This window comes from Accipiter gentilis, chromosome 29 (genome assembly GCF_929443795.1).
Source record: "Accipiter gentilis chromosome 29, bAccGen1.1, whole genome shotgun sequence".
In the NCBI taxonomy this organism is placed as follows: Eukaryota; Metazoa; Chordata; class Aves; order Accipitriformes; family Accipitridae; genus Astur; species Astur gentilis.
In genome coordinates, this window is record NC_064908.1 from 20,706,434 (window position 1) to 20,729,094 (window position 22,661).

At 52.1% G+C, this 22,661-nt stretch overlaps 1 protein-coding gene across 2 annotated transcripts in view; it reads left to right on the top strand.

The window, feature by feature from the left end:
- Positions 1-22,661, top strand: part of PBX3 (PBX homeobox 3) — a 117,887-nt gene that overhangs the window by 87,421 nt on the left and 7,805 nt on the right. For both annotated transcript variants that reach the window (XM_049831628.1, XM_049831629.1), the window contains exons 3-6: positions 5,856-6,097; positions 12,016-12,206; positions 14,464-14,599; positions 21,348-21,513. In XM_049831628.1, the coding sequence (XP_049687585.1) occupies positions 5,856-6,097; positions 12,016-12,206; positions 14,464-14,599; positions 21,348-21,513 (735 nt within the window). The remainder of the gene's footprint in view (positions 1-5,855; positions 6,098-12,015; positions 12,207-14,463; positions 14,600-21,347; positions 21,514-22,661) is intronic.

A 22,661-nucleotide genomic window follows, 5' to 3' on the forward strand; every position in this document is an offset into this window, starting at 1 on the left:
ACTTTTCCCAGTGCCTCTAAGAAAAGCCCAAGACCTCTATAAATCCAGCCTGCCGCTCTCTGACGTCTGAGTCCTGCATAGAGACAAAGACACTAATGATTTTTTATTAGCATCCACCCTGCTTTTTATTGAACCTTTAGCAAAGGTCATCAACCGATTTTTTTTCATGGGTGAGGAAGAAAGTTAGGTTAGAAACAGGCATCCTGCCAGCAGCCTTATAATGAAGGGGAATGTAATAAAGCTGAGGATTGACAGTTTATGTGTTGGTAGTGAAGGAAATGGAGGTGTGGAAGAGTATTACAGGGAATCTTTCTAGTCATATCTTCAATTCAAACATCAGGGGAAATGCTTCAGAATCAGAGATTTATGAATTCGTAGTAAGCAGTTTCCCGGCATGTAAACAAATCTCGCCGGGCTGTTTTAGGAAGGTAGGTTTGGGCAGCGGAGTAATCATTTTTATTATTCTGATTTTCCAAATAGAAATGGACATATATGATAAAAATGTCAGGCGCGCTCTCCACGTCAGGCTCCTAACAGGATTACATGTCAGCTCTTAATGTCTCGCTCTGTTTTTCTTTGCCATGAATGGCTGCATTATTGCTCACAGGAACTTCACTGTAATATATGGTAAGAGACAAGTAGCTCTTTATGGCCAGTGATTATTCGGTTTGAATGAAACCTGTGATTTATGTCCATTTAACTGAAAAGCCTTGTAAATTCCCAGTGCTGCATTTTTCCTCAATAGAGAATGAGTCAAGCGAAAGTGACAACTAGGTTGGCGTGGAAATGTGCAGTGCATCGTCGTGTTATATTTAATATACCTGACATGAAAAACGTGCACACACCACGCAGTCACCTTAAGTAGGAGTGAGAGTGACATTAGCCCGTGCCGCGGCGGCCGTGCCGCTGTGCCGGGCCACCGGGGCTTTTCTCACCCGGGAGACAAAGGGGCGGCGGAGCGGTGGTCGCGTTGCCGCCATTGCATTTTGAAGCTCCCCTCGACGCCTGCCCGGCGGCTGCCGGCACCCGCGGCCGGAGCGGCGGTCGGGGTGCCGGGGGGGACACCCGGGTGCCCCGGGACAGCGCCGGTGACGGCACGGAGCACGGCGGGCCGGGCGGGGGGCTGCGGCGGTGAGCGCCGAGGGGCTTCACCTGGGTTTGCTCCAGGGCCGGCGGCAGAGCTGGGGGCCCTCCGCATGCCCGGGGCCCTCCGCCGCTCCTCCCGCACGCCCGGGGCCCTCCGCCGCTCCTCCCTGCGGTCTGTAAAATGGGTTCAGCACGACGTCGGCTTCCCCCCGCGGCCTGTGGCGTGCGGGGGCCGAAGCCCCCCGGGGGCCTTCCCACCGGCGGCTGAGGTGCCCCCGCGCTCGGGGGGGGTTGCGGCGGGGGCCGGGGTCATGCCGGGCAGGGCCAGCAGCCTCCGTGGGCACCGGGGCCTTCGCCCCGGCCCGCGGGGGAATAAACGGGCGGGAGGAGGCAGGGGGTGAGGCATCGCCCCCCGCCTCCACCTCCCCTCTCCTGGGTCAGCCCTTCGTTGTGTTTGCGATATTCCTCTGCTGGCGAGGATACTACTGTACAGTTCAGACGCTGCAGGTTTCTAATCTGCTTATTTATAATTCAAAAGCTTGCCCATATATTAATGAACCCTTAATGAGCTGTTGAAAATGCCTGAATTACAGTCAGATTATTAAACTCCAACGGCCCCTGTAATCATACCATTTGAGTGGGCTTTAGGTACTTTTCATATCTGCAGCTTTGTATTGTGAAGGAGATGGGTTTATTCGAAGAAAGCTTTGTAATAATTTTGACCTGCAATTTATTTATTGGCCTCTGAATGCAGTAGTCTATGCAGATGCTCTCGTCTATTATGTGTGGGGGCAGGTGCACAGCATGTTGAAAGACAGCTAATTAGGATTTGCTGAAAGATATGCTAAAACTGTGGTCTTATAACAAAGCCAAGTTCATTGTTAAACAATGTTTTAGTGTCTGTTTATGTGATTTGTCTAAATCATCGAGATACTGAAATGAACGTTGTAGTTATAAGCAGATTAAAATCAGTAGCACACATGCTTTTTATTAACTTATAATGTGTTATTGTCACCAAGGATGCTGGATTTTAAATACTCTGCAGACCCAAATGCCCATAAGCCATTAGTGAACAATAGTGGACCGTGGCCGTACTTGTAGAGGCAGTCCCGTCCCTCCAAGCAGGTTATTGATGGGGGTTTTGCCGTTGGTCAGCGTGCCGCCGGGCGGTCGCTGCCGCGCCGGGGCCCTCTCACTTCCGCTGCCATTAGCGCGCCGGTAGCTCCGCTGGAAGTGATGTATTGTTGTGTTCTTTCCCGTCCGCTCTGCACCTTAATTCCACGATGCATTGAAAGGTCAGTGAGCTAAACAGTAATAAACTCATAGGTTGATATACTGAGGAATAAAAAAGGGAAACAATAGCCACTGAGTGTGAGCTTATATGTCAAAAAATACATATATTATCACCGTATTCAAACGAAGAGTAATTTATAAAGGCAGGTGCTGGTAGGAGCGGACGTGTTGCCAGCGGAGAGCGAGAGTGTTCCTCCCTGCTGAGGCGCCCGGGAGATGCTCTGACTCTTTCTCAGACAACGTTAAAAACGTTCGACCTGCAGCCGAGGCAGCCCGTGCAACTTGCCAAAGAGCTGCATGTTTCACTGATTGCAGAGGAGTTCATCAGTTTTACTGTCCCCTGCCCCCAGGGACACCAGACCCTATTAGTTGTGCTGATCTGCTTCGTATAGTTCATAAGGAAAGATCTGAATTAACACACAGCTTAATTCTTGTTAGAATCAGTTAATCAACTTGTGGCTTTGCCATTCAAATGAATGATGCGTCTCACTCAGGGGCAAAATAAATGTTATATCCCCACACACGCACTTTGTCATTCCTTTGTCTGTGGGTTGTCTGCAGGCTCGCGCGCTCTGGACTGGATGCTTTGGCCACGGGAGCGTTACTTAATATTAAGATGAGCGCAATATGCCAACCCCTCTGTCACCAGCTCGAGAGATACGCATTAGGGTTGTGTGCGAGACACCTTAGTGGCTTTGTCGCGTGTGAGACACCACCTTAGTGGCTCCGTCATTGTCCTTATCTGCTGAATTTCTTCCTCTTCTGCTTCAGGGCCTCTCACCGGCTCCTTCAGTCTCCAGTGCAGACATTGGCTTTTGCATTTAAACCTTGGGGAACCCTTGCTGTCCTTTTTCAGATTTATACAAGAAGGGTTGGGGATTTTGAATATTAATTTAAGTCTGGATGCATAGCGTCATTTTGGACAAAGCCCTTTAGTCTCTGGCCTGTTCGTGGAAGTAAATGATGCAGAAATTGCAGCAATTGTACCAAATTATTCTACTGCAGATTTTGGCCTGGCATCTTGCAGCATCAGGGGAGTGGAGTGGGACTGCTACTGTGATACTGGGAGGGTGGATGAGTTTCATAGCAGAAAAGCAGCTGGGGAAAACCAGCTGGAATAGACCGCAGGAAACATGGACTGAGAAATGGTCTGGAAGCAAAAAGAAGAAAAAACAGTAGAAATCATTCATGAGAAGGGAACAGGAGCTGGAGTGGTTTAAAACCAGAACATTATTAAACATAGTGACAGCAGAGCAGAGTAGGAATAAGATAAACAGGAGGAACAGCTCACCAAAACAATACAGAAAAATTATCCCTGGATTAGCAGCACCGCACAGGCCAGGAGTTGTGCAAGAACGAGGGCGGTGAGTCTAAGGGGAACGAGGGACAGAGCGGTCCCGACGGGGTGGGCGCAGGGCTCCCGTGGCCAGGGACCCCCGCCCCTCCTGCCGCGGGGACCCCCGAGCGCAGCATTGCTCTCCCTGGCCACGTGCTCAGGCAGCAGCACGGGTGGCCGGAGCCGTGCCAGGGCTGTCCCCAGCATGCTTGTGCCAGCCCAGGGACGTGCCGGGACGATGTGTGGTGTTGTCAAACCATGCTCATCTGTGGACCTCTGAACAGGCAACAGAAATAATTTAAAGAGTTGATGAGACATTTTTATTATTCCCATGAAATTATATGGAATTATAGTTTTAAATGAAGGTGACAGGTTTAAAATGTGTATTTTAGAGCAAAATTAATGCTGTGGTTTCTTGAGTCTGGAAGGTTGGCCAGTCAGGGGGTCACCTCCCGCTGTGCATGGGGTTCAGGACACCGAGGGTGAAATCTGCTTGTAGGGGAGCGGCTGCAGTTCTCAGCTAGTGCAGAAAGCAGCATTGCTGGTGCTCAGCTGCGTGCGTGGCAGCTGTGGGTGGTGCTGCCACGTCTGGCACAGCCCGTTCAGAGCCCGCACCACTGCGAGGAGCGCAGACAGGCGCAGGCGCCCGTGCAAACACGGGGGGTGCCAACGGCAGACCCCTGGGACCTGCTCTATCCAGAGCACGAATACCTGCTCTTAAACAGATTTAAAGAGGTTAATTGGGCTGGGATGTACACAGTTGCATTACATCTCTAATGGAAATGTTGATTCAAGAAGCCACGGCTCTAGTGATTTTTGTACTACTGTAATTATTTTTAAACTTTCTTTTTGGCACTGTTGATAACAGCTTGGCACCATGCCTGCGTGACCTGATTAAACTTACAAATTGTCAGCCTTGATCTATAGGACGCAAAAAAGATTGCTGACTGAGCATCCCTTTGGAAATTCTTGATTTAAAACAAAAATTAGATTTAAAGTGTTGTTCCCAACAACACAGTGCAAGAGCACTGGCGATTTTGAACACATACTCAGTAGCCCAGCATCGCGATAGCAGCCAAATCCCTGCATGGCAAGGGGAAGTTTAATTCCTTCTTGCCTATCGTCAGTCTGCGAGCAGACACTGTGGAGCGGCGTGTTGCCCTGCAGAGGAGTGGGACAGCCCTGAGCGAGGGGCCGTCAGAGCCTCCGCATCCCGCTCCCACAGGGGCCATTCCCGAGGCGATGCTCCTAGTTCTGTCTCCACCATTTCCCTCCTCCGATGTGAAATTTCAGCTCCACCTGTGTGGAGCCAGAGACTGCAGGCACGCATGGAAATGGCTCCGTCCACGGGATTTGTGCCGGTGGGAGGCACAGCACCTCCCTGCTTTTCACCTGAAGTCTCCTGTAGTTGAGCGAGTGGCAGCTTTTTCCCCAGGCGTTCTAAACCAACTTGGACCTCGTAGGAGGGGTGGAATCCAGTGGTGCAAGTCTCCATAAGAGTAACGTGGTGCTTAGATCCATTTGGAAGGAAATGAGAAGCAAATCAATTATTTCCGAATAAATAATGCACTTAGTTTTACCACACAGTCTTGCATCAAAGTGATATAATGTATAGGATAATGCCAGCCTTGCGTAGATTTAGCTAGGTCTTGGAAAACAACCGGAAGGCGTATGTCTCTCTACTCATGCGAATATTCCTTTAATACTTACAGTGAAGCGTTTAAAAATTCTGCAGGGTCCTTTAAAAGCCTTGTGAAGATGTTCCTGCTCTGTATCGGAACCGTGAGGGTCCTACAGCACTGCCGTCACCCCATGGCACCTGCCTGGGCTGCGGTTCGCGGGACCTGCCTCGGAGGCAGGTGCCCGTTCGGGTACCGCCGCAGGGATGGAGGAAGGGCTGGAGGCAGGTGCCCGTTCGGGTACCACCGCAGGGATGGAGGAAGGGCTGGAGGCAGGTGCCCGTTCGGGTACCACCGCAGGGATGGAGGAAGGGCCGTGGGCAGGTCCGGTCCCCGCGGCCCCACGGGGCAGGAGGGCTCTGCAGGAGGGCCCCTCGCAGGCGTGCAGCGAGCGGGCAGCGGCCGGGCAGATGCAAGAAATACTGACTGTGTTTTCTCTTGTTCTCTCTTTTCTGCCCAAGGTTTGAGCATCCGAGGAGCCCAGGAGGAAGACCCTCCCGATCCCCAGCTAATGAGACTAGACAATATGCTTCTGGCAGAAGGAGTCTCAGGTCCGGAGAAAGGTGGGGGATCGGCGGCAGCAGCTGCAGCCGCAGCAGCCTCTGGAGGGTCTTCAGATAACTCTATTGAACACTCAGATTACAGAGCCAAATTGACCCAGATCAGACAAATCTATCACACAGAGCTGGAGAAATATGAACAGGTCAGACATCAGCCTCTCAGTTGTACGTGTACCTGCCGCTGCTCTCCTCCGCACCTCCGCTTGCCGGCGCCCGCCGCTGCCCAGCTCCGGACCACATCCCCTCCTCCCCTTCCCCACCCCTCTCCCCCGTAAAGAGCCATGATGCTGCGGGAGTCCGTCGGGCTTTGAGGAGCCGCTCGCTGGACCCAGGACGCATGTCTTGCATGCCTGAGTGTTTTCTGTTGTCTGTAACCGCAGAAAAGCAACACCCGAGCCCAGGTTTCTCCCCTTCGAGCCAGCCCAGAGAGGGAGAGACGGGGAGAGCTGTCTGTCACTCGGTGCCACTTTCGTGCCCCGTGATGAAGCGTTGCAAGGCTGGGTCTGGCGAGTCGGGGAGCGCAGGCAGGCGAGGGCCGTGCTGGCAATCTCAGCCCACGGGCTCCCGGAGCAGGCGGCAGGAGGCTCCGGTGCAAGGCTTGGCCACGGCGGGTCGGCTGTAGCAGGTTGCAAGGGAGTAGCCAGCGGGGCGCCGGCACAGCGCCTGGCCCAGGCTTTGGGAGCTGCCGCTACGGATAGGAAGTATGGAAATCCCGGTTCAGATGGACACCGGCACTGGGTGTCTTTGTTTTGAGTGAAGAGCGTGCTGCAGAGACCCGTGGGTTTACGTTCACCGCTGGGACCTGGTGACCCGCCACATTTGCCACACCGATGGCGCGGGGTGTGTTCGCCATGTGCTGCCGGCTGGTGCTGGGCGCAGGGTGGCTCCTGCCCCTGGGGTGGGAGGCTGCACCGCCCTGGGTTCCCTGTAATCCATGGGAGAGACTGCTCTGCCTCCTCTCCGTTCTGGTTTTGCAAGGAACAACGGCAGCAAAGGAGACGGGGCAGGGAAGAATGCCACGAGAGACCGGTGGCCCTCATGAGCCTCAAGCGATGTCTTCATTTTCCCCTCCCAGAGGTGTCCTAATAGAGCTTGTAAACCCTGAGCCTAATCAGCTCAGCGAACCTCATCAGCTGGTGGTTTCCTGACCTGAGCCGGGGAAGTCCTGCACTTGCCCCAAGCCCATCATGGCAAAGCGTCAGGCTGTACGGACCAAAACCACAAAAGAGATGTGGAGGCAGTGATAAAACCACTTGAAACTACGAGGGCGAGGAGAAGAGTGCACCGTGCTGCCTGGCTCCTTCCCCAGCCCCTATGCTCGGCCTTGGCATGCTTCCCCTCCCTGCCTCACCAGCGTAAAGCGGGGCCTGGGGGCCTCGATAACTCTTTATTTTAGTTTCCCTTTTTTTCGTGTGACGCTCTGAAAAGTCTCTGGCCACTTTGCTTTGCTTTTTCATGCCACCAGAAACAAAGGCACGGTCTGTGACAGGCCGTGCCGACACAGCCGACTGGTGCCCACCGAGCGTCAGCGGCGGGCAGAAGCGATGGGGTGGTGGGGAGTAGGTGCGGGGCACCCGTGGAGCCTGGAGGAGGAGCAGGGGGGACAGTGCCCACTGGCACAGTCCACACAGCATCCCGCTGCAGATGCTGGTGGGACCACGGCCTGGGCGGCACAAGGCTGGCGTTGAGGCCGGCGTGGTTCAGGTGCCGGTGGCACTGCTTCATTTGTGCCGCCTCTTTCACTGTGTTGTTCAATTGGTGAACACATAGCTGAGCAAATAACTGACAGGGTCTCTGTGCAAATCTCCTTTTCTCCCTCAAACAAACCCCTCCCTGCACCCTCCAAGGACCCCAAATGTCCTGCGCGGACCCTCGGGCTCTCCTTGCACCGCAGGGCCCCGGCGTGCAGCCTGGAGCGCTGAGATGGGGATGGCCGTCGGATTAACGAGCACCATTCAGCAGGAGCGTGTCTTATAAAAACCCACAGGGATGCAGGCTGGAGAGAGATCTGGGGCCAAAGCAACTGCAGGTCGGTGCTTGCAGCCGTTTCCTGGCAAGTGTCCTTTGACTCTAATAAGTTTAATGATGTGGGGGAAGCAGTAGCGTTTTTAGCCCTGTAGCTCCATTTACAAAGGTTTCGGCTGAAATGTCACAGCCATCCGTCCACACCACGGGGAACTTTGGAGGATGCTCAAGTGCTGCTAGGAGAAGGAAAGAGAGGTGGAGCTGCTCAGAAACATGTACGCTTCCCTGTTGATCCTGACACCCAGCAACGTCTGCTCTACAGAAATATGATAATTTCCCCAGCCTTGCCGCAAACCGTCTCCTGCCGGTTTGTCTCAACGCAGCGCCTGTCTCCGCAGCCGAGAGGCAGCCAGGACTTTGCATCTCTGCCTCCAGCGGCCGCAGGTTCCCAAGAGGCGGGTGCCCCCCTGCAGCCGGGGAGCAGCTCAGCCCCCACGCAGGGGCACCTGCCCATGCGGGGGGAGCAGCTCCCGCCATCTCTCTCCCGACGCAGGCGCTCCTGCGGTCCCGCTGCAGCCGGCAGCAGGAACCAGAGCGGCCTCCTGGAGACGCTTTCCAGGCAGAGTTTGATCCTGATATTTGTTGCCAGTTAGGGGAATGCGCTCGGGAAAAAAAAAAAAAAGAGAGAGAAATGGAAAGTGTGTCACGCCATCACACAGCTCTCCCCTCGCCGTGCGCCGGGAGAAATGGCTGTACACAGGCAGCTCCTTCCATAATTTACAGCTACTATAATAGAGATGACATATTGAAAGCTATCTTCTATAATTACACTGAAATACATTTTTTGCTGTAGGCAAAAGTACTGTAAGGGTCCCAGGTCTCCCGGAGCAGCTGGGAACCTGCTTCCTGAGTTCACAGATGTCTTCTGAATTCACCCCAAATTGGGGTGAAGTGTGGCTGCTCGGAAGACACCACCAGCCCCACGGAGCTCTGGCTGGCACCGTGCCCCGGAAGACTGTTTTGGGCCATTTCCTCTTTTTTTCTTGCGCTCATCTGAGGAGTCTTGATGAAGCATTAAGGCTCGCAGGAGCATCCCCGCTCCTAGAAGGTTTCTGAGTAGGTTAACAAGGCCATCACTTATGACCTGACATTATTAATAATGTCTCAGGCACCAAGCAGAGGCCTGAAAAATAGTACTGAAAAAGGGATCAAGGAGCTCGGACGCTATAAATAAACAAGAGAAAACAAGACAAAGCATCGGAGTCTTCTGAGCTTACTTCCACTCTGCTGCACTGAAGTAGCTCTGCAGATGGGAGGTGCTGGCAAAGATAAATTAAAACCAGGCTCTCTAAGTTGTTGTAACCAAACGAAGTCTCATCAAGCAGTTCAAGTAAATTCAGGGAATGATTTTTGCTTCCTGAAAGCAAGAAACTCACTTTAGCTTTGAAGCATCCAACTTTTGGTACTATATTTGTGGAGAAATATTTCTCATAGAAAAGACATATCTGAAAAGATTTTTAATGCAACAGTTGCCATTTTTATTGTACTTTAAAATTGAATTCCCCAGGTCTGCAAACAAGGGAGCACGTGGCAAGCGGTGAGCCTGAAATGTTCTTTCAGTGCCAAACACTTGGATTCAGCTGTATCTTTGGGACAGTCAGAGCCGCTCTCTCGTCTCAGGGAGCGAGTTGCTGCATTTCGGTGCCTACGTTACCTTACCTCTGTGCATCGTTTACTGGGCGAGCCAAAGCTGGGGCTTTTGCCGTCGGTCAGATGGAGGAACCCAAGCTTCTGCATGCTAAGATTGTCCAGGCAGCTCAGCAGACGGCAGGCAGGAAGGATGCGGTCCCGGTGCAGCAAGGCCGGCTGGAGCAGGCACCAGTGCCCGGCTGCCTCCCTGCTCAGGCCGGGGGCTGCCGCGCTTCCCTGGGGGCTCGGAGCCCGCTCTCGCGCTGGGCGGGCGAGCTGCTGGGCCGGGTCTTTGGGATGGGAGGAGGAGAAACGGGTCACCCGGGACAAGTCCTGCTCTCCCTGGGCGAGAGCAGGGTGGCCGCTCCGCTCAGGGCAGCGTCCCCTTCTCTTCAGCGTGGCGAGAGGGGACGGCAGCTGGTCACCTCCGCGAGCTTTGCTGCCTGAAATGTCAAAACGGAAAGGAAATATGCAAATGAGAAGCGAGGATGAGATGTGTCGAGCTCCTTAACCTGGAGCTCAGAAAGTCTGGAGAAAGTCAGGGAGCAGCAGCTGGCGGGAGCGTCGTGCCTGCACTGGCGTGGAGCGGCGGTGAGCTGGCGCAGCCTCTGCGGTACCGTGACCTCGGCACGCTCGGCAGTGGCAGGCGGAGGGCATCTGCACCGAGGCTCACCGAGCCTCGCCAAAGCGCTGCTGCCAAATGGGCGCTGCAAGGATGTAAATTAGCCTGTAATTTACTTTCAGTAGTGTAAAGAAAAAAAAAATCACTTTGCCTGAAGTGTATGCATCTTTCTTAAGGGTGTACCCAGATTTTAATTATCTAAATGTAAATACTTAACGAATTTTACTTAGAGTAATGAGCTAAAGTGCACACTACATAAATGAGATGTTCTAATTAATCATGTATGAACTACTGGTTTAAAGAAAAGCTATGTGAATTCTGCGAATGTTGGGCTATTGCCAAATTGCTAATCAGCATTTGCATTCATAGATGGCTTCACTTAATAAGTTGTGAGACGTTCAGCAAATGTTATAGGAAATTATGAGTTTTTAGATGCATAAACTTTTCACTTTTAACTCTTTCCCTCGCACAATCTATTGAAATGCAGGAGAAAATGTAATTGTCAGACAAATTACGTAGATATTTTTCACCCTGGCTTTAGAAGAAAAAGGGGAGCTAGAGTCAAAGAGATACGTAACATACAGGGTCTGGACGAGATACGTGCAGTGTTTCCTCCACGTGATTTACTGGCTTCTGAGCGTCGTGCTCGTCGCCTGTTAACATTAGGTGCACAAGAGCAAAATCCTGTGGCCTTACTTGGCTGTGATCGCAGCCCAGCAGCGCGTTACGACGGCTGGCCCTTCCGCAGCCAACGCGCAGACCTCCCGCAGACGCGTCAGCCTTGCATACACCCACCTTCGTCTGATAAGGGTTTGGGGAGCAGAGAGCGGTTTGCCTTGCGCTGCCCACGGACCCTGCGGGAGCCAGCACGTCGCCCGGCCCCTCTCTGCTTCCCAGGACTCCCTCAGGATGGGGGTAGGTTAGTGCCCAAAATGTGCTCGAATACCGCGCTGGCCCCCGGGAAGGGAGTAGCCCTGTGGCCACCACGCAGCTCTGCCTAGCAGACAGCAGTCCCGGGGTCTATTTTGGAAAGAGATAAGGGAGACATAAATCAGCAGAGTTAGTGGCAGCTTCCAGCCTGCGTGGGGGAAGCCGGAATGCCAGCGTGACAGCGACTTGGTCATGCGGAGCTCGGATCAGGTGGCGTCTGTTGATGATGCAGCCTGGAGAAGTTTATATCAGCGCGTCCATTCACCTGCGTAGTCAGGGACTGATAATTGATGGCTCCTCGTGCCTTCTCTCCTTCAGCGCCTTGGCAGCATGGCGCGGGCCAGGCTCGGGCATGGCTCTGCCGCAATCCGCCCTCTCAGGGGACGCACACGGTGCCTCAGAAAGGTCTAGAGCTCCTCACCTCCTGCGGGCTGTTAACCCTGCCCGCTGCCTGCGCGGGGCTCGGCGGCTTGCGGGACAGGCAGTCCTTCCCAGGTTTTGTTCGCTTGGCTGCTGAGCGTGTGCTGGTCCCCGCTCACATCCCCCTCCTGCCCGCAGCCATTTCTCGCGCTGCCCCCGACCTCCCCTCTCCACGGCGGTCTGGCTGGGGACATGGGGACCTTGAAAGGGATGAGCGTGGAAGGAGCTGCGCCGCGGTTGCTCAGCATCCCTGGCTGCCGCAGGATGGTCCCGGCTCTCACGGACAGGGTGTGTGTGATCTGTTCCCGCGGCCACGCACGTGTGGAGAGGACGGGGCTGTGCGAGGGTCCCCCAGCCCCCCCCAGCAGCCAGGCCCGAGCTTGTGTCCTTGTGGGGTGGCACAAAACAATTTCTAAGCCTCTCCTTCCTTCACAGGCATGTAATGAATTTACCACACATGTGATGAACCTTCTCAGAGAACAGAGCCGGACACGTCCCATTTCTCCCAAGGAGATTGAAAGGATGGTGGGCATCATTCATCGAAAATTCAGCTCCATCCAGATGCAACTCAAACAAAGTACTTGTGAAGCAGTAATGATTTTAAGATCAAGGTTCCTCGATGCCAGGTAAGTCAGAGGCGAGTGCCCCCAGCTCTTTCTTGGGGGGAGGGGGCAATTGCCTGGCCCTGCTGGAACCCACGTCCCCACGTGGGCAGGGGTCCACTGGGAGAGGCTGGTCTGCCCCAGCGAAAGCCCAGGGCCCTTGTCCTTCACCCAGCAGCTGCTGTGAAAGTGAGGGTTTCCTGCACAGAGCTTTCATAAACAGCAATGTATTTTCTACATATTTTAGTGCAAAGACTAGGCTTGTTTACCCAATGCTTGACTGTGTACCCTGCTCGTATGGGAGTCACATAGGATTTGTGCAAAGGGCTGTTTTGTCACCCCGGCAGTTACTTGAATGGCTGCCGGTACCGATGTCTCGCAGCATAAGGCCAGCCTTGCAAAATACTGACCCTGTAATGGAAGAGCTAAATTCTCTGGGAGGGACGTGCCCACGGGCTGTGGCTGACGCTGGGTCAGCAGCTGCACGCGCCCGAGGTAAGAAGGGCAACGATGCTTCCGAAAGCCAGATCTGCTGGCCCGTCTCCCAACAAGCTGTTGCCTGACTGGGGCGCGGGAGAAGGCAGCACCTTCCGAACCGCTCACAGCCAGCACGCGTGTCCCTCGGACACCTGCGTCGCTGCCGGAGCTCAGAGCCTGTCCCCGCAGCCCGCCAGCCTCCAAAGCAGGCTGCTCGTTCTGCAGGCTGCGAGGACGCAGGCAGGCGGGGATTAGGAGGGGGTTTATAGGCACAGCCAGGTTTGCTTGGAAGCCCTGATGAGGTGGGATATCGATCCCCAGCCCCATCCCTTTCACAGGGATCCCCTCCGCAGAGCAGGACCCCGGCAGCTGGCAGCGCCCGGTGGAGCGAGAGCTGAGCCCGGCAGAGCGGGAAGGAGCAGCAGGCACCATGCAGAGCCTCCCTTCAGCAGCTAGCTCATGCTTCACACCTGAAAGCTGTGAGGAGCTAAACAAGAGCAAAATAATTTTATTAACAAGGAGGTCACTGGCAGGTGTGGCAAATTAGGGTAATTACAAACAGTTGGAGGAAACGTCTATGGAGAGCTGGGGTAACTGCAAAAGGTAAAGCTTGCAGATGCACATTTTAAAGTGATTTCTTTAAAAAGGAGGAAGGTAAATAAGGCAAAATGAGCGGAAGCACAGTAATGAGATAAACATAGCTCTAGGGAGAGAGTCTGCCTGCTCCAGGATACAGTGTAGTTAGCAGCATCGTGATACCGCTGGAAGAGAGCGCTGGGGATTGCCGCTCGGCTGCCTGCTGGCCTCGGGCGCAGGCAGTTTGATTGCAACCAGCCCTGAGGGGAAGGGAGCTCTGAAGGAAATGTTTAACCGGCACTTTCCAGAGGACGTTCTGGGGAGAAGGAGAGCAGCCGACGGCGGCTCGGAAGGAAAGCGCCGCAGCTGTGCAGATGCCGCCGCTGTAACCCGTGCGGCGGGAGCGCGGCGGCGGGCCGGCTGCCTGCTGCGCCGCAGGGGCTCCGCTGCTCCCTGCCCGGCGCTGCCTCGCCGCTGGGCCCGCTGGAGCACGTGCCAGGCGGGGCTCCGGAAAGGCTTCGCTTTCTGGCCAGGCACCCGTCCCACGCGGCGTGAGAGCCTGGGCCCTGCTCAGCCCTCGGCAGGAGGGTGTACAGATGGGTCTCCCTTGCAAAGCCCTGAAAGCCACTTGCTCACGGAAGCCAATTAGCTCAATGAGTGCTATGTAAGGACACGGCAGGGAGGCCACCCCGTCCTTTTCCACTGTGCTCACCCCAGGCACCAGTGCAGAAGCCCCAGCTGACCCGCCGCTAAAGGGAGCGAGGTTCGCGAAGCCGTCATCGGCACAGAGCGATTTAGCGGCCGGGAAGTTCAGCTTGGGTTGCGTACTTGGGTGCGGAGGTACCGCAGGCAGGCTGCCCGGCTCAGCGCCCTGCTTTGCCTTTTGCTTCATCGTGTTTTCTGCCACAGCACACAAATGTGGCCGGTGCACCCACGGATGAAAGCCCAGGTGGAGGTGGACGGCCAGAAGCGGGGTCCAGACCCTTGCAGGGCTGGATGTAGGAACACGGGCGCTGCAGCCCGCTGCCCGCTCTGCACGGCGTCAGGGCAGAGCCCGGCCCTGGCGGAGGGCTGGCCCGAAGGGATCAGGGTACGGAGACAGTGCTGTCGTGTTGCCGTGTGCTGCGGCACGGGCATGTGAAACAAGGGTTGCTTCCACCCCAGCTGACCCTGTTAGAGACCTCTCTGCATCTGGAAGAACAGCTGTGGTTTTCTTTTCTCATTTCAGGCGGAAAAGGCGTAACTTCAGTAAACAAGCCACAGAAATCTTGAACGAGTATTTTTACTCCCACCTCAGTAACCCCTACCCCAGTGAAGAAGCCAAAGAAGAGCTGGCAAAGAAATGCAGCATCACGGTATCGCAGGTGAGCAGTGGGTAGGAGTGGGTCCCAGCCCTCACCCCTCCGCACCCCAGGCAGCGCGTCGACCGCCTGGCAAAGCTGCCATCTGCCTCTGGGCTCTGGCAGGCGCTTCTAACGGAGGCGTGTGGTACGGAGCAGGTCCCTGCCCAATGTAATCCCTTCAAATTTGCATTGCTGACTGTGATAAAGTTGGGCAGGGTGGCGGAACGTGACTAAGCTCTGCAGGAAAGGCAGTGTGCCTGCAGGTGGCTGGGGTTGTGCTGGGGTAAAAAGAGCGTGTGTACAAAGATGAAGATAGAAATAAAAAGGCTAGAAGGTTAGCACTCTACATCAGCTTGCTTTCTGCGTAGTCAGTAAGATTCCTTGCTGAGCTTTACTGTCTGTTATGAATTCATTACAACTTAGCATTATTTCAGGGGGAGGACAGTTTATCGACAAACATACAGTCTATCTCTATAGGTCAGAATTTCTTTGATTGCTTGAAGTTGTTTTTCTAAGCCAGCCAGAAATTCAGCCTCTCAATACACTAAAGTGACACAAGTGGTTTCTCTGTAGCAAAAATGTATTGGACAGATTTGCTCTTTTTGTCACATATAACAGATGTTACCATGAAGTTAATGCAAGAAAACCAGCATCTCCCTAATCAGAAGTGCTTCCCGTTGTTGGCTACAGCTGCTTTCTGTATAGGCCAAAGTACAGTTACAGCTCTGGACTGGTGTCTCACAGTGATGTTCAGGCCAATGACACTGCTCCATCGAGCTTTCCTTCACCTTTCCCTCACCAGATAGCTTAAAAAGCAAAACAACACTCTGCGCATTTCTCGTGGCCTGTACATTTGATAGAAAATCAGATTATTCCCACAGCAAATCTGGCTCATGCAGCTTGGGCAAGGTTGCACTTGGGCAGCAGGGAAAACTCACCAGCAGTTTCCAAGTTCTCCAACCACCCCATTGCCCATTGCGAGGCCTGGTGTGCCATCTCCTCCCAGCTCCATTGGCTCCACTTATCAATATTTCAGATCCTTTGGAGGAACAATGCCTGCGGCGAATGTGTTAACTATTAATGATCGCAGGCTGCAGTATTGGCATTATTAGCAATGCAACCTTTAGCTTTATAATTAAGACCTGAGTTGAGATTTACTTTATAGGTCTCCCTTGAATGCATGAAAAATTCAGGCACTTTATTGAAGACTTTCAAATGAAAGGCCACCAAGCTCCCCCAAATTTGATATTGCTTAACTAACTTTGGATGCACCCTCAGTACAAACCCTAGCAAAACTGCCCTGTGACATGAGAGGCCAGCGGACACATGTGTGTGCCTTGCTCTCTTCTTGCTCATTCCTTGGCACGCAGCACATTCTGTGCTCCAAGCGGGCTGGGAAGTGCCTGTGCCCGGTGCCAGGGGAAGGTAAGGGATGGGGACAGTTTCTCCCAGTCCATTTGTGAGTGGCTGTGGTGACGGGCAGGAATTTTTGGGGGGAGGTTCAGCACCAAACTCATTCCCTCTCACATTGCTCCTTCATCGCTGTTAGCATCACACGAGTGACTGCAGCCTTGGCAGGTACAGGTGCGGCTGTGGTGGCTGCTGGGCAGTTCTTCCGTGCCCACAGGCATCCCTGCGGCTGCTGTGGATGCCTGCAACCAGCCAAACAGCCCAAGAGCACGTGAGTACCTGGGCACCTCGATCTGCAGCCCTCTGTCTCGTTGCTGGTTTCAGTCCTCTTGGCGTGAGATGCTTTATAGCAATTCCTCCAGTAAGTGGTGTCCAAAAATCTTCCCACGTGAGCCACAGCAGCCTGCTGTGTATTTAGGAGAGGCAACGCCATCAACACCAATTTGGAGAAACCAAAAGTTCTTCAGTTCTGCTGGCAAAATGTAATTGGGAGAGATTACACGGCAGGGAGCACAACAGACCTGCTGAAGAGATGTTTTTTGTCCACCCAGCAGATGGTGAATTGTGCCTGGCAGGGAAGGGGTTAGTGATCCCACAGACTGGACAGATAAAAAGCTAGATCTAGATAGGGCTGAAGTGACTGAAGGAAATGAGATGGAACATTTGAGAAGCCATAACTGATTGCTTCTAGTGCTAATAGATCTGATTTCTTTCTTAATTGGGTGTTTGATAAGATTTAATGTATATGTTGTGGAATGAAATAAAAGGCAGGCAGATGATCCAAAAGTGTAGCAGCAGCAGCAGCAGTAGTGAGCCTGTTACATGAATATAGGTTTGTCTCTTTAATATTTGATAGAAGCATGAATTAGTTGTTTCTTGAATCCATTAGGAATTCTGAGTGAGTGATGGGAGTCGCCGCATTGCGTCCTCTGTAGCACCACGTACAGCATCCTGAGCTTTGCAGGCTGACGTGTTCCAGCCTGGAGCAAGGGCAGCGCTGACCACGCAACTTGGGCACTAGCTGCCAGAGATGCAGGTTTGGGGCCATGGCCAGAGCTTCACTCTGGCAAGATATTATAAATGGCTAGGAAAACCTCTGGATGATGGGAAAGCCTGAAAATGGGGCAATGTATCATCTAATGGGAGAGGAGCATGTATGTGAGAGAGGGAGTGCCTGTGATCAGCTGGTTGCTTAAGTTCCTGATAGATCTGCTGTCACAGCTAGAAAATGTGAATACTGTGGATATCCTAATCTTTGATTTTCAAAGGCACTTCCAAAGGCCGCACGGCAGGATTGCAGGGTTAGTTGGTATTTACTAGGTCAAACTGGGCTGGAGTTGTCTTTCTTTGTGCTGAAAAATGTATATATTTTTGAGGCCATCTAGCAGAAAAGCTCTGAGCAAGCACTGTAAAATAGCCCAGTGCACACTGCTTTGGTGGTTGGCAGCAGAAGTCAGAGGATGCAATCCAGAAATCAGGGGCGAATTGAGCAGTCATTTAAAATACTGGCAGGAGTAGCATCGCATGGGATAAGCAATGGCATCCAAGCGAGTGACTGAGCTACACCTTGCACATGGCTTTTATGAAAAGACTCTGAACGCACGCATTTCCAGCCTCGACCGGGAGTGCCTCCGACATTGCCGTGCCTGGCACTGTGCCCAATTTACCTCCTGTGCTACAAACATCCTGGAGGTGCAAAGAGCTGGAAAAAGAGACCAAAAAAAAAAAAAAGTTAACGGATGGCTTTCCAAACTCCTGGAGGTTGTGGTTCATGTTTGATGAAGAGGCTTTGTCCTTTTCCTGTCTGAGCCAGGCTTCCCCTGTAGCCTCTCCTAACAATGATCCAAGGTGTTTCTTTCTTGTACTGTCAGTGCCTTGTAAATGCTGGGGGCAGATTCATGGCAGAACATTTTCTCCCTCAAACACTTAATTAGTGACTGTTTTGGGTCGTCCTCCCCCCACATTAAACAGCTCACTGGAAATCTTGCTGCCATAGCACTTTACTGAGCTGCAAAGAAAATTGTCTCCCAGAATCATGTAGTTACAGATGGGAGATAGATGGTTTCGGTTTTGATATCGGTGTTTAAAATAATATGTAGAGAAGGTTTTTCAAGAAAAGCGTAAAGACAAACTATTTACTAAGATGAACACCTCACACAATTTCATTTTTAAGAGTACGGAAAAGGTAATTCTAGGGAAAAAAATGTCCTTAACAGAGAACATCGTCGGCTGTAATTTAGAGCTACCCGATCAGCACGTGTTCGAGGGAGATAAACTGTATCATCTGTTCTCCCCTTACCATGGCTGCGAGGCTGATGTTTTATACTTTTGCAGATGAGCCTCTTTCAGGGTGTCATGAACAACTATCAGTCTATCATATGGGCTATAGAAAGGGCATACTCATTGCTGAAAGCGTGTCAGTGGATTACAGCAATAAAATTTTTCACTGCTTCAAACAAAAGAAGGATGTGGTTGACAAGGGAATATATTTAAAATTCTTTTAAAGAAAGAATGCAGAAGCTGGTTTTCAACACCCCTCCTGCCCCTGCTTCTTCTGAGTCTGTCTGTTTCTGTAAGCAGATTGACACAGAGAGCTATGGATGTGTAGGCTCTTACCCCTGGACTTCATATGGGAAGCAAGAAAAAAAAAAAGGTACAAGGTTAATTAAATAGTTTCTAGAATTAAAATTCTTAGTTTTAGATCATGTACCATAACTGTGCCACACTGATTTTCAAAATTTTTCTATTTTGTGCCATTTGATTAGGTGTGGAACATAAGCTGTGTGCTACAAACACCTGGAAAGACAATGGAAAATTTTCCGTAATCTGTAAATATGTAGTTCACTAATTTCAGCAGTGATGCTCTTGTGTCAGCTGCGTCTTTTGCAGAGCGAGCACCGATTTATCCCGTGAAATCAGCCACTGCAGAGACACGAGGCAGGCCTGCCCCATCCCAAATCCCACATTAGGCATCTTGATGATTTAAGTAATAATTTATTGTCTTTTTATTTAACATTGCAATTAACATGATAAATAAGTGCAACAGTATTGTTTGAAATGTAATATACAATTAAGCCAAATTAATTAATTGGCCTTCAATGATCAGGAGGAGAAAGATGTTCAGTGTTTTTTTATGTGAAGAGATAGTTTGTTTTAATGAAAAATGTGTTGTGAAGCAGCTCGTGATGGAGACAACTTTCATTTTTAGGGTGAGCGCGGGGCTGGGTGAGAAGCCAGGGTGCCGTGGCTCCTCTGGGTCCCGGTGCTGACCAGGGAGCAGCCCAGCACCAGCGTTCCAGCCCTCCCCAGGACGGGACAGTGCCAGCGGCAAGGGCAGGGCGAGTTGTGCTGCGGACGGGCAGGGGAAGCTGCAGGCAGCCAGCACGGCCCCGCGTGAAAGATGCCATGGCGGTGAATCCTGCCTAAATCCCGCCTGGCACCGCCTCGGCTCCAGCGGTGCCCTGGCCCTGTTTTGGACACATCCAGCTGCCCGTGTTGGCCGTGCACGCCTGGCCGGAGCCCCTGCGTGTCCCTGGGCCACGGCACGCTCTGCTGCAGCCCCTTGCTGATGTATTTCATGGGAGAGCGAAGAGTCCTTCGGCTGGGAGGCAAAGGCACTGGGCGGTGGCTGCGTCACCCCGGAGGGATGCTGTGGTTTCTCGGGGCGGCCGCGGCAGCCCCAAATGCTGCGCTCTGCCGGTGCGCAGGGCGTGCGCTTTAATCTCAGAAATGGTTTAACATTTCTGGATATTCACTTAGATGTGGTATGCGGGTTAAACATAACGTACGATCGCTGCTCCTCTCATTGCTTCCAATTAAACCTTGCTTGTTAGTTTAACCTCTAGGTAATCCCATCAAACAATTGATGTCAAGGAAACACTGCCCACAGTGGCTCTGGATGAGTGGCCATTAATTTTAATTGCCTTGATATTAAAGATTAAGAAGTATTGGGACTAGCAGAATGGAAACGATCTGATGTCAAGCAAATCCACTCGTTGAGGCTTCCCCAGGCTGCTGGTGATATTAAAATTTTACTGTGAGAATTAAATAAACCTTTATTAGTGATGGCTGTTGTTTGATTGGTCCAGGGGCGTGCATAAACAGAGGGGTCTCACACACATCCGTGGACAATACAGTTGATGTACAGAGATTCCTCAATTATGAAACTGTTAATAAAGCGTAATCTGATTGTCCACAATAATTATTTGCTAGGTTTCATTAATGCATTATTGCTTCTCTGACTGACAAGGTAATATTAAGTGCAATATATAGAATACGGTGGAGTATTATCTAGGGAAGAGAATGTATAAGGTACCTTTCGTATTACCGTTAAAAGCTAGACGCTTTTCATTAATTGTGCTTAAACAAAAGCTATAGCTGCATAAAATACAGCGGGATTTGTCTCCTTCCTGCAGCGGGGTGCCTTACCGGGCACTACGATGGAGCACAGGGGTGTGAGAGGTGCCGTAGAGCTGCTGCAGCTCATGGTGAGGTGCAGCTGTGGGGATGCGGGGGCCCTGGGGAGTGTGGGACCCCAGCCCCTGCCTTGCCCTGCCCCGAGCGGCTGGGTCACTCGCTGCAGGGATGGCTGATAACCATTATTGTGTTATTACTTTACCTCTGTGTTGTTGCAGACGCTTTTTTGTCTCGGCAGCATTGGCCATCGTCCATGTTACAAACCAGGTTTGTTATTTAGGAGCTCTGTTACAGCAGCTGAAGTTAAACAAAGCCACTGAGAAAGATTGTATGAACTTTTCTGAGCGGCTCCAGCCATGACCTCTGCGTGGGTTAATAGTCAGTGCCCCGTGAGCCATCTTGGCTTCAGTACAGTATCTTCAAAGGGAGATGACAAAGTGACTTTTCAGCCATTATTGATTTATATGATTCCTTTCATTTTCAGCCGACCAAACACGATTCTATGAGTGGGCTGCCAAGGTTGTTCCAGCCCAAAAATAAAGAACAATTGCTCCACTGCCCGCTCGCCCTCGCTCAACCGGACCTTCGTCCTCCTTCAGCAGCTTTCGGGGTCTTGCACTGATTTTGTTGACAAATGGCTCATAGAAGTAGGAGACAATGCTGTACTAAATGTTACAGCAAGCTCCAGGATATGTGTCGTCATCAAAGACTCACCCCTCGTGCATCAGTTTGCCAACAGAAGCAGAGCCAGATCATGCTCATATCTATCGTAATATTTAACTGATCCTCAGTTACTGCTTAGTTAACTGGAGTACCCAGCAGATAAGGGTTGGGGGCGGGGGCACGCGTATTTGCTGGACTGAACGTGACATCTCGACGGCATCATGCTTTGCCAGGTCAAGTGCTTTGTGTCCTTCACCTTTCCCGCCTCTCTCCACTGCAGGTGTCCAACTGGTTTGGCAATAAGAGAATCAGGTACAAGAAGAACATCGGGAAGTTCCAGGAAGAAGCCAACCTCTACGCGGCAAAGACGGCTGTGACCGCAGCACACGCCGTGGCCGCGGCCGTCCAGAACAACCAGACAAACTCCCCCACCACACCAAACTCTGGTACGTACCCGGCTCGTGCGATAAAGCATCCCGACGGGCAGTCCGTAAAGGAAGACCCTCGATGGCACCCTAGTGATTTCAGTCGGGCTGAGGAGGCTGCAGCTCCCTAGCAGACCTAGTCGCGGCACGGGGAGTGCTACCAAGCCCGTGGACCTCCAGGCTGGACCACTGCAAGGGCTGAGCGCTGCCATAGGTGGTCCCAGCAGCTTCGGCGACAAAGCTCCCGCAGCCTTACGGGGGAGCGGAGCGGGGCCCACGTAATTCCCGCAATGGTAACGTCTGCCTGGCTCGGGCTTCTGGCAGCTTCTTTGTTTCCATAGATATTTTAAGCTTTTTCTCATTCAATGAAAATAACACAAAATGAGGCAGAGCTCCAAGTCTGGTTTTGTAGAACTGTTAAATTTATTGTCAAGATAAGAACAAAATAGAGGCATATTTTAGTATGCACTAATTAGAATTTAAACTCTGGGTTGCTTGAAGTGGAGTTGATGTTATATATAGAAATCTAAGGATGCAACTTTTATTTTGGAGTTGCTCTACCACGTGTTCTTCTGCAGTACTTAAAAATTGTCTCACTAGTGTGTTGTTGACATTTTGCAAATCTAAGCGTTAAATTAGTAGGGGAGTTCGTAAAGAGGAAGTCGCTTTTTGGGGCTCCAGAGGCAAAGGCTTCCGCAAAGCACAGATGCGTTTGACACTATTTACGTTGAAGTTTTGCTGCAACTTAGTTGTAGACAACTTTTAAAGGGTATAAAGATCCACAGGGAAAAAAAAAACTTTAATCAAAAGAAAGTAAGAAAAAGGTTCCTCCTCCGATGGTAATAAATCGGCTAATGAGAAATTAGCAGCCATTTCCTTTTGAAGGAGACATTAAGCACAGGCTCAAAATGAGTTTTTCTCCGAGTGTTTGGCGATAGCATCTCATGATGAAGCGATCCACCAGAGGAAAGCTCTCGACATGAAAACCTGTTGTCGTACAGGCTGCTCTTCCAGAGGGAAAAGCTGACCCGGGTTGCACGGGGCTTCCAGGCTTTCCCAGCGTCGCGGTCCCGGGCGACAGCCGGTGCCATGGCGAGAGCCGGCAGCAGCCCCCGCCGGGACGCGCCGAGCCGGTGGGCGGGGGGCCGGTGGCCCGAGCTCGCCCTGTG